We start from the raw sequence: 12,510 nt of genomic DNA on the forward strand, positions 1-12,510 counted from the left end.
AGCTCTAGGAGGAGTTAGAGTCAGAAATTTGAGTAAGAAAAATAATAATAATAATAATAATAATAAGTTTATTAGGATTTCAGTAAGTTGGCTCTTCCAAGCCAACTTAATAATAATAAGTTTATTAGGATTTCAGTAAGTTGGCTCTTCCAAGCCAACTTAATAAGTTTAAGTACAATATCAGTAAGTTGGCTCTTCCAAGCCAACTTAATAATAAGTTTATTAGGATTTCAGTAAGTTGGCTCTTCCAAGCCAACTTAATAATAAGTTTATTAGGATTTCAGTAAGTTGGCTCTTCCAAGCCAACTTAATAATAATAATGATCTTTTTACATTAGTATTCCTATCATAGTAATAGCCATATACTAAACAAAGTATTTTGGTAAACTAAAACAAAGTGTTACTTCTGTCTGAGAAACTACAATGACCACAAATCATTATAAAGAGCTTAACAAGATTCAACAAAAGGGAACTTGAAAAGACAGAGGAAACATCCAAGCTAATTTAAAACTACAAAAAAAACTTTATTATATTAATTATATTATATCATAGTTTACTCCGGTATCATGTAATTAAGTTCTGAGAACCCATCAAAACTAGAACACTGGCAGCAGAATACTGTATTGTGCAATCTGTTGTAATTGGAAAAGTGTTATAGATGTGGTTTACACTCCAAAAAGTGTTTCAAACATATCTCGAGACAAAATAGGCCAAGCAATTAACACGGATCATGGATGAAGTTTCTGGATGTAGGCAAATCGTTTTTTCCTCTTGAGGAGAGAGGTGAGAGTTCGAGCAGCAGACATGGATCATCGCATTGGATTGGGCTGTACGCATACACAAACACAAATATAAACTCAGGATCAACACTTGTTCAGGACAACCACAGAAAAAAATAAAAGTGAAACTTTGGCACAAAGGGGGCATAAAAATATTTACACATAAATATACTATCACATAAAAGTATCTTCCTTCAGTTAAATAGAAGGCTTTTCCAATAATGCATGATAATGTTGTGATAATCACTTATAATATTTAACTATTTTATTCACAATAAATGACATTTCCTGATTTAAATTTTGTATGATATTGGTACTTATACTATTGCTTAAATTTGTTCCCCTGGTACAGTTTTGCGATGTCTGCTTATTATATTGCTTTTTTAAGGGATTGCTTTGCTTTGTTTTTAGATATCTGGCATCCCTTCATCTGGAGCTTTAATGAAGAGAGGGAAGGGTTTAGAAGAGAGTAGAAGGAGAGCAACAGAACGCAAATTGAACAGCAGCTCTGTTACTTATGGCGAAGGTCTTTTTCATTCTTTGTTTTGGGGTAAAAAGAACTTTGAGAAACTGTTAGCAAACATCCTGACGTCGCCCATGCTGCTAAGAGAGTGGCGTTTATATAGTTATGTTAATATGTGCTGCATATGCACTTACCTTTCAATAGCAAATTAAACAACAAAATGACAGCAATGACAAAACTGTAGTTAACGGAACACGGCACTATTAAAAAAAACAAAAAAAAAAAGGTAATTTTCCAACTCCCTATCTCTGGGTCTGGTGGTAGCACTTTTAGCATAGATCATTGAATCTGATTAGACCGTTAGCATCTCGTTCAAAAATGAGCAAAGAGTTTTTCCTATTTAAAATTGACTCTTCTGTAGTTACATCGTGTACTACTAAGACCGACGGAAAATGAAAAGTTGCGGTTCGCTAGGAACTTTACTCTCATTCCATAGGAAAAATATCAAAACTCTTGGGTCATTTTTTGAGCGAGATGCTAACGGTCTAATCAGATTCAATGATCTATGCTAAACTATGCTAAAAATGCTACCACCAGAGATCGGCTGAATGGATTCGAAAATGGTAAAACTCAACTGTTTAACTCTAGGGGAGTTTGAAAATGAGCTTATTTTCAAAAATAGTGGTGTGTTCCTTTAAGAAAGCATCTAATCATAGCGATGTGGATGTTTGCACAAGCTCTGCAATGCGGCACTACGTCACTTTTATTTTTATACGTCACTTTTATTTTTATACTACTTTATACAATACATTGTTTAAAAGCAAGCATCTTTACAAAATTAAACGTGAAAAACAGTCAGTGTCTCTTTCAATTACAATTACAACATTTTCTACAATAAAGCGGCTCTCCAGTGTTTTGACGTCCAACCTCGAGGGACTGAACAGAAGAAATGAACCGGCAAAGTTGTCCACGTCAAAGAAGGTGGAGCCTCAGAGCACACTACATAATCACCACGGACCAATGGGAGTTCGAATTTGTTTACCAGCTAGAGTGAACTTCTGAAAAGTTCACTTTGGCAGGCCGTTTCGTTTTGGCCTGATTTTGCTTGAAATTACATCATGCCAGTTCGTTCTTCGATTTATGCTTTAAGTATACCGAGGCCTCCAATTGGTCAGACGTTACTTAATAAAGCAGTTTAAGTTATACGCACCTTGTTACCGCGTTATGTTACTCTAGCCTGGTGGATATTGAGACTCCGCCCGGTAACTATGCATTATTTGAGGCTATTTCCTATTCGCTAAGATTCACAGTTTGAAGCCTGTGTGCTCTCTAAACAGTCCGGGTGGTGCACTGTTCTCACAGTTGACTGCCGCCTCCTTTGTTCAGACAACATCACGTTAACAACAAACATTTAGAAAAGCAAACTTTTTGGAAATGTGTGAATCGATTAGAATCGGTAGAAGATAGAATCGCAATTTATTTGTGAATCGATTCCCCTCCCCACCCCTATTGTACAGTAGTCATTAGTAATCAGAATACCATTAATCAATTACAGAGAAACATTAATCTGGACTAAAAATTATTTCATATAATTTCAGATGCCTAATAGTTTACTTGTCCTAAAGACAAGAACCAGGAAAAGCTTAACATCAAGCACTGATAACCTCAATAATACTGTAAACAAATCCTCCCACATGAAAAACAAGTGGACACTCACATTTGGTGGCGTGTGTGCAGTAAAAACAGGGAATTTTAAACAAAGTAAGTGAACATGCAAATGTCTAAAATGCAAAAAACACGCAAGACCATTACATTGAGAGGATCCAGCAGGAAGAGGCAGTGGTGAGAAAAATAGAGACAGTAATGGATTGAGATAGTAAACGTGTGTGTGTGGGTGTGAGAGGGACTTAATCAATCTCACTGTTGTCTTAGGATGGAGCCAAGGGGAGCACCAAGGATGTCTGGTTATAATCACCTGTCAGCCGTTTACACATGCAGACAATTTACAGGACACTAGGCCAAGCACTCAGACACCACATGACGTCACAGAGCAAATGTGCACTAGCACCCATAATTAGAGCCTATTTTAAAGAGCTTGTTGCTCTTACTTTCAACAGCCCACATCTAGTAGCAAAGTAAAAGTTATTTGGAAAAAAGATATAGAGGTCAAGTACAAGCAATTTCCTAATTAAAACAGCAATATCATGGAAAAAAGGAACCCAGCTGAGATTGCTTTTCCATTATATTATTTTTCCATTGCTGAGGTGGTGTGTGTGTGTGTGTGTGTAAATGTTATTTTTCTAGACCACTTCCTATTGGGAACTCAAACTGCTGAATTCCAGCATTCCGTGATAAGAGCTTTACAATATCTTATATGCACAGGGCAATACTCCTGACAATAGAAAAAGCACAAGAGTTATTTTTAGAGAAAGATGGTGTGTTAAAAGAGCTTGCTAAGACAAGAATCACTATTACTACTGCCCAAACATCGTTTAAACCCCTAACACCAAGTATTAAATGTAGGTAACACATCCCCAACTACATGGATGATACCTTGGTGGTATGGCTTAAGGAAACTTTAATATTACTTTTCTAAGCGAGTCAAGATCAGACATGCGATTTATAGCTATAGTGGCAAGATAAAATGGGCGGGAAAAAAACCCATAGACTTACATTGAGGCTTTTTTGACTTTAGCCAGTATAAGTAACCACCCAGAACACATTAGTAACCATTTACAAACCTGCTAAAAATGAATAAAATCTCCATGGCAACCACCCAGATCCCCCTAGCATCATGGTGGCGAGTTTTGGGCTGGCACGCACCACTTATTTTCTTCATTAAATGTAAAAATGAGCTTTAGATTTTGCAAGTGTGGCGTTACTCAGCACACATAAACCCACAACATCTAAGAAAATGAAACCGGTGGAGTGGAACTTTTGAATGAAACATTTTGAAATGAAACATTTTGGACAAAATCCCATGAGATGGGTAAACTCAGTCCACAAACTAGACTATGTTAGAGGAACTGGGCGCCTGTTAAATGTAGAGACTTAATCCATCAGTGCAGACAGGTGTCTAAATAGTCTCTAGTGAATTGCCCTTTCAGCCTAAAATGAGATAATAGAGCCATCAGCTGATGAATTAGAGGGGTGTGTGTGTGTGAGAGATAAACGCATACAAACCTGGGTGGCAACAGCAATACTGTGACAGTGTTGTGAGCCATCCCTGATAGCACCCTTTCCATCTAGGTCAATGAGACTCTAGGGATAGTTCACCCAAAAATGAATTATCTATCATTATTTACTTACCCTCACGACGTTCCAAACTGTATGACCTTCTTTCTTCTGCAGAACACAAAAGATGATATTTTGAAAAATGTCAAAGTATTTTTTGCCCATACAATAAAAGTCAGTGAGGTCTAATGTTGTTTTGGACCATTTTATGGGCAAAAACAGTTTTAAAAATTCTTCAAAATATCTTCTTTTGTGTCTCACAGAAGAACGAAAGTCATACAGGTTTGGAAAAAGAAAATAATGACAGAATGTTTTTTTTTTTTGAACCATCCCTTTCATTGCACAAACAAAATGTTCCGTTTCTATGTTTAGCCTGTCAAATGTTCACCGCAGACTATGATCATGAAACTAGAGAGCCTGTAACATTATCAATTACTGATAAAGGAGCAAGGAAAGGAGAAAAGGTGAGATTTACAGGGCGAAGTATAAGGGCATGAGGAGAGAATTAGAAGATGAGAAGGTGCAAACATGCACAAAACAATTAATCATGCTCATGCTAATCGTACTGATGCAGATGTGATTTAATGGACCACACCAATCAATCACCCAACAAAAAGAGGACAACACGCGAGTTTGAGCATGCAGATGTCACAAGCTGGAGGATGGGGAATATATCCTAACCAGCCCCCAGTAAATCCCCAATCAATGTCGAACTCAGCTGCAGGATATTGCGCAAGTATGGTGCAAAACCAAAAAACACTAGTATGGAGCTACATGACATTTTGTTCAGCATTTAAACTAAGTTTCCTATCACTTTTTTTTCCCCTGGTCTTACCAAAGTGATTCCCTGCGATTACAAAACTCGAAGTGACCTCTGAAATCTCTCACAATGCTTGGTAAGTCCCTTGAAGAAGTCATGGCTCTTTTCACTCACAAATCTTGTCCTCTACCCCTTGAGAATGGACTAAAGAGTCATCGTAAACATTCACAAGCTAATAAAGTTTAGCTTGGACGTATTAAAAACAGCTGTACAAGTTTCAAATTAGGCAAACAGTCTTCCTGCTGTTTCACTCTTGAATCCTTCCTCTACACCTTATCTTCTTCCCTCGATGTCCATTGCTTGCTTCCTAAATGTTGCTCCTTTTAATACATTTGTGTTATTTACTCTTACCTGCATTGCTATTAAGCCACATTTTCTTATACTTAAAGCTTCAAAACTAACAACAAAGTCTGCTAATGTCCCATAACATATCACACATTTAGGTTGTACTAGAAAAACAACTAAACTGAAGATTGTGAGACGAGCACAAAAGATGTTACATCATTATATGTAGAAATAAAAATGGACATATGTCAATCATTGGTTGGTAAAAGAATAACACAAGAAGAATGGAACTATAACAAAGTAGGGTATCCCTTTATTTTACAGTGACCATGTTACATATTTTCAAGAACAGTATATTTAGAAGAATTACAAGCAACTAACCCTAAAACAATATGTTGTTAATTAATATTACCTACTTAAAGCTGCAGTACGTAAGTTTTGCCTCGTTGTCACGATCTCTTGTTTGAAACCTGCAATTGCAGTTATTTATGGAATTATCATCTTTACGTGGGTTGTGCATCGTCACGGCTCCTAAGCACGGAATAATCTAATGTTTTGAGGAGTATGTGTGGCTGTCAGTCACTGCACCAGTGTACTGTACTTCGGAATCACAGATTCTATGTCTTGGAAGTACAACAAAAATAAGAATTTTCACCGGAAAAATGTCATAAGTAAGCAAAAAATAAGCAACCCCCGATGCACACCTCATAATAATAATTATAAGGTGTTAGTATTATTACATTGAGACGTAGCTAAATCTACTGTACAACAGTAGCCTAATACATTTCTGTACATTTTTTCAAGTTAAACCGAACTTTTATTTTGACCGTCAGCCGTGAAGAACTTTGACTTTGTGTGTTTATGATATGACTAGGGATGTACCGAGATGAAAATTCTTGGCCGAAGCCGAAGCATAATAAAACACTTGGCTGAAGGCCGAGAAACGTTTTTTCTATTTTTTCCCATTTATTTTGCCAATTTCTTCACCATTGCATAAATTAGCTTTTTTACTATTTTGTCTTGCTTTTGAAATAAATTACTTTTTTTTTTTTTACAAAACTACAATATAAAAATATTTATTTAACACTGAACATTTTTAGCATTTCAGCAGACCTTATACAAACAAAGCACAATATAAATATTTATATATATCTTAGGCCTATTATCTTAGGCCTATTATGTCTACAGGTATCATAATCAAATCATAATCAAATTTTGTTTGTTTGTTCATGAGAGGTTTTGCAAGCCTGTATAACTCAACACTGAATAAAAACTCTGGCGGTTTGAGCAGGGGGTGGAGTCTGACTAACTTAAAACACATTGGCCATTGCATACAAGAGATCAACAACTATGTCACGGTGTAAATGATACATTTGACGTTCTACAGACACAAATATGCACTGGAGCATTTGCCAATATATTATTACAGTATCAACTGAGGGTGCTCTTGCTTGCATATGAGGGTGCTTTGACAATTCAGCAGAACAGTGTCTGCAAACGGCCATTTCTGCGTCTTTCTCGGACACGTTAAAGCCTTGTTTATACTCGACGCGTCCACACGAGCGCTGGTTGCTACATTTGATCGCGTCATCAAAAACCTCATTATTCTGTAAAATGTATTCGGTCTTTTCACTTATTCGGCCGAATAATTTCAGTTGCCGAACAATCGGTGCATCCCTAGATATGACGATAGTTTTCTCAAATGAAACAGTAAATGCTTATGAAGTGACACCAGAGCAGCTCTAGAGTTTAAGTTTATACATCCATGTCCTCATATAGTGACACGGCAGAGGCTAAAAAGATTTCTGTTGTGTGTGTGTGTGTGTCATTCATTCACAAAGAAGCAGAACATGCAGGATTAATATTTAAATAGTCTTTTGAGGTTTAATATTCACAGACACTAGCATATATTCGGCTACAGACTGGAGGCCTGCACTTAGATAAACATGGGAGCGACTGAAAGCAGCTGTCTAGTGGGTACCGATTCCGAATATATTCTGTAGTACCGGTCCTACGAAATGCTGGTCTCATCACATTTTCAAAATTTCAGTACCAACTTAGTACTGAAGTACTGGATCTTGTCACATACAGTCTATTCTTTTGCTTTTGACTACGGGTGAATCTCCAGTTGTCAATGATGATTGTCGTTTGGACCTTTCTGGATGACAATTAACACATATAACACATTATTACAAGCTTACCGTTGTGAATCGGGCTAAGTTGAAAACTGGCTGGTTATGTACTAGCTCAAATTGATTTTGGATCATTTTTAACCCAATAAAAAGGTACGGACTGCAGCTTTAAATCTATAATTACACTGAAACAAGGGCACTCTAAAATAAAGTGTAACCCAAAGTAGTTTTTCCACCTGGAAAATTTTGGGAAAAAAGTGCAAAAAGAAGACAAAACAAATATTACTAAATAAGAGATCAATTACTGTGTAAACTTTGATGCAACTTGGTTTTAGCAACAAGAAAAATGTAAGCAAGTGTATAAATGTGAAAAGAATATCAGATACAGATATCACAGTATTGGCTTCTTGTTGATAAATCCGGTTTCATAAACCAAGAAAATGTGTAGTTATCAAACACGGAAAAACAAAACACACATGGGGGATTTCATAAAACCAGCACACACACCACTGAGCCTGCACAATCCCCCCTACACCAGACAGCCTCCACAATAACTGAACCACAAGAGAGGCTGAATCAGAATGTACCTAGCAGAAACAGGCAGGGGTATACTATTTAGATCTATGAGGTCTTAGGTGGCAAAATATCTTTATAAATAGAAATTATGATAAATACAACAATTATGGAGTGGTAGCGAAATTTAATTTACCCAAGGCTAATTTGAAAGCACAGAAGGGCTGATGACACCTACATAGAACGCCTCTTTCACAGCTTTACAGCGCTATGAATGTGTGTCAATCAATGCCCGCTAAGTTTGCTGTGCATGGCTTGCTCTGTAGTGGGCTGATGAACAACTGCTCCCTACACACAAAAGTCACGCTATTTAATCTTATTACAATACAATAACTATGCAACAATCACTGCTCTCCTTCGAGCTCCTTTTCAAGGCAAATGTTCACATTTCAGCGACAAAACCAAGCCTTGAGAAGAGAAATCTTGAGGTTAAAGGTATAGTTCATCCAAAAATGGAACTATTTCACCATTTACATGCATCTTTTCTCCATACAATGAATGTGAATGGTGACCAAATTGAAACACCTTTTGTGTTCCGCCGAATAAAGAAAGCCATAAAGGTTTGGTACAATCAATGTGAGGTTGAACCCTATAAATCTTACATAAATGTCTAAGGCCTCTAAACTGTCAGCATGATCAAATCTTTGCTGAACAAAAACTGTAGCACACAATCTACTACTGTACATGCCTTCTGCCCTCTGATTGATTTTTCCACCCCTAATGCATGTAAATAATTCATGTCCACCTTCAGGACATATGACTTTTTGCTGTGAACCTTTTAATGATTTTTAGAGTAAGTAAATGCAAGAATAACTTTTATTAGTAATATTTTAGGATGAACAGTTACTGGACTGAAGCAACTTACTTTTAGGCTTACTTACTTTTAGAAAAATCATGTTTAAATGTGTGCAAAAAAATATGATGCAACAGACTGTTTATTTGTACATCTCTTCCAATCATTGTTGCATTGCATTATTGCCTGGTTTCACATACAAGGCTTAAGTTAGTCCCAGGCTAAAATGCATGTTTAAAGCTACAGTTCGTAAATTTTGCCTCTTTGTCGCCATCTCTGCGGAAATCCACCAGTACCACTCAAATTATAACACATTATTACAAGCTTACCATTGTGAATCGGGTTAAGGTAAAGGGACCGTTTTAAACACTGGCTAGTTATGTACTGCTCAATTTTATTCTGGGTCATTTTTAACCAAAAAAAAAAGTGTTACGGACTGCAGCTTTAAGCAACTGAAAGCAACTTGCACTGGCATAGCAGTACCATTGTTTTGTCTCAAAATGCACACCAGTAATGCTTTTTTTCTAAGGCGTGTTTATCAAATTGAACTAAGGTCTTATCCTTAATCCAAGCCCTGTCTGTGAAACCTGGGGTCCGTTCTTCGTACCTCGCTTAATACATCTGAGGTGATTTGACAGAACCCAGATCTTCTAATCATGATAACTGATCTCTGGCTAATTTGGTTCTTCAAACGAATTTGCGGATTGGATTAAAATATCTGGATTAAGTTGTCTGAGATCACTGCATGTTCTCGTGTTCCCAGAAGAGGGCAGATGCATCGATACTCGAAACCATAAACAGCAATGCAGTGATTGGCTGGCGGCAAGACAGCAACGTAATGACATAATATAATTAAAAAAGCCACCTGGCGAAAAACTTGACAAATAAAAAAAATATATATATGAATTTCTGGACCTTTATAAGGAAACAGCCAAGCGACCAAAACAACATAAAAGTTATAATAGATTAATGAAATGTGCATTGTTTATTTTAAACATGATTCCCAATTATTTATATTCACGCATTTATAGAATTTGTACACCCTTAACATTTTTATTTCGATGTTGTAATTAGCAATTCATTTAATTTTTCATTCAATTTGAATCCACGTGACAGTATTAATTAAAGTTCCTTTATAGAATTATAAAGTTAAATTATAAAGTAATTATTCTTTGAAAAATAAATCTCTCAATCAAGTGGCTGTCTCTATAGTATTATACACAACATTATAATATTTTAAAATACATTTTATATTATTATTATTGTTATTATTTAAAATTAGTATTGCCCCTGGTTCAGTAAGGAACTCTTGTAATAAAGTAGCAGTGGTTGGGACAAATTTTAACTATCAACACCGCTTAAAAAGATGCAATCTAATCCTGTTTACATGAAATAAGCCTGAACCCAAGCAGGTTTAAGCTTACAGACCTGTTGCTATGACAACAAGTCCAGGATGAGCTTCGAAGAACCAAACGATCCAAGATCATGCCAAATCGTCAACAATCAAATCCAGCTAACTGAGTTAGCGTTGTACGAAGAACGGACCCCAGGCCTATGTGTTTTGTCCCCAAGATTAAAACTACACAGCTTTGGTCATGAAACTAAGCATTTATATATCATCTTATTAAGACAATACTAAGACCTATAGAGTGACAAATAATATTTATAGGCATTTTATACAAGTAGCCTGTATAACGGTTATGAAAATCACATTCATTTACATTACAAGCTACCAGAATTTCAGTTTACGTTTTGTCCATTTGCACCAAATGATAAAATTGTGTGAGCTCCATATTCTCCTATATTATAGTAGGAGCAAACTATTTTGTCTAAAGGTTCAACAAACTGTTCCAAATTAGATTTTGACTATTACTTCCGATGCTTTACAGGGGGTCGTAGGCTACATGCATAGTGTAAGTTCTAACTGTGTCACATGATGTCAAACAACATCAAAACAGGGTAACCTGACTGAAACACCTCTGTTAAAGCCCTAAATGTAGCCTATAGATACACGGGTGGCAGAACCCCCTTGGGTTTCCTCTCCTCCTGATGGTGTGAGCCGTGACATGTAAGCAGAACTGAAGGCACAACTGAGAGGATTGCTGGGTTACTCATCAAACTCAGCGCACGTACATGGTCGCCCACGACTCGACTATCCATCTACACTGCGCCTATAGGGCCTATTCTGCACACAGAGACAGAGAGAGGTGTTAAAATGACATTTAGCAACATTAGAACCCACTGTTTGCTGCAACAGGAAACGTCGAGGCCTTTTCTGAAAGTTGAGGAAGTGAGCGTGTAGTGATGAGCAGGAATTCCTCGCACTGGGTGCGACAGACTTTTTGGTTTCGGACAGTGGAGAGGAAATAATGAGCATTGCTCGTTTACATGCATGCAGCATTTTAACACCCTGTCGTAGTAAGTGCTCGTTGTAAATATGAAAATGGTGATTATTATTAGTATGACCAGCCGCAGCGAGCGCTGAAAAAATATCGGTCACAACTTGAGTCCTCAAACAACAAGATAACATCAGATCGCAGCAGATAACACGAGCTGTTAAAGCAACTACATGCCGCACTCCCACGCATAACTTCAAGATTTCGGTTGCAATTGCTTTTCTGGGGTGTACAATTATGTAGATTTATGGTGTATCGTGCTGGACAGTCACCCCACCCTGGGTGAAGTACATAAGATGTCCAGTGATCATGTTTTTAAGAGCGTTTGCTTCGAGTGCCGATGCATATCCTGTCGGTTACACAGACCTAACAAGTATACCTCACTCAAATAGACTGGTTTCCCACGACATCCCTCCAGCCTCTGAGGTTTGGCGAGACTGTTCGTCATAGGATGAGTTGTGAGAATATGATATCGTGACTTCAAAATCAGAAGTCAGAGAAGCAATTGAACCTGCGCTGAAAACTGCCTCTTACCTGGTCCCCGCCTTGTCGCCCATCTCCGCAGGCCTTTTCCCTTTAATACGGGGAAGATGCTTTGTAATGGGTCTTTAACTGAGCCGAGAGTTCGTATAAAGCGTCCCTCCTTTCCTCAATCACTGCCACTCTCGCAGGCGTTCGCAGGGTAGTTTCCGCAGCCCAGAGACGGAAGCCTCTCGCCCCACTCCGCTCGCTGCCGCTTCAGACACCAAGCGACTGGGCTTTGGCCTCGGAGTTTGATGAGCACCGCGAGTAGCCAATCAAACGCGGAGAAACCTATATCGTCATCCCTCGGTTCACGAAGGCCCCCCTCTTTGCCCAAGGGACTACCAATCAGAAATGCCGTTTAGAAATAACGTGTGATGGTTAGTACAGTAAAGAGGAAAAACTAAAACATTTACATATTTACGTGTATCATATGGCGTACACAAGAGTCTGTTGGAGAAAGTGCGGAAATACGTTTGAAATATAATTGACAGGATTTGGAAGGCTTTTGCGT

At 37.6% G+C, this 12,510-nt stretch overlaps 1 protein-coding gene across 1 annotated transcript in view; it reads right to left on the reverse strand.

Moving 5' to 3' along the window:
- Positions 1-12,242, reverse strand: part of arrb2b (arrestin, beta 2b) — a 66,031-nt gene extending 53,789 nt beyond the window's left edge. Inside the window, exon 1 of the mRNA XM_079810580.1 lies at positions 12,009-12,242. Within this exon, the coding sequence (XP_079666706.1) occupies positions 12,009-12,031 (23 nt within the window). The 5' untranslated portion in view covers positions 12,032-12,242. The remainder of the gene's footprint in view (positions 1-12,008) is intronic.
- Between the last annotated feature and the right edge of the window lie 268 nt (positions 12,243-12,510).

This window comes from Gobio gobio (assembly GCF_949357685.1).
Source record: "Gobio gobio genome assembly, chromosome: 2".
NCBI classification, from domain to species: Eukaryota; Metazoa; Chordata; class Actinopteri; order Cypriniformes; family Gobionidae; genus Gobio; species Gobio gobio.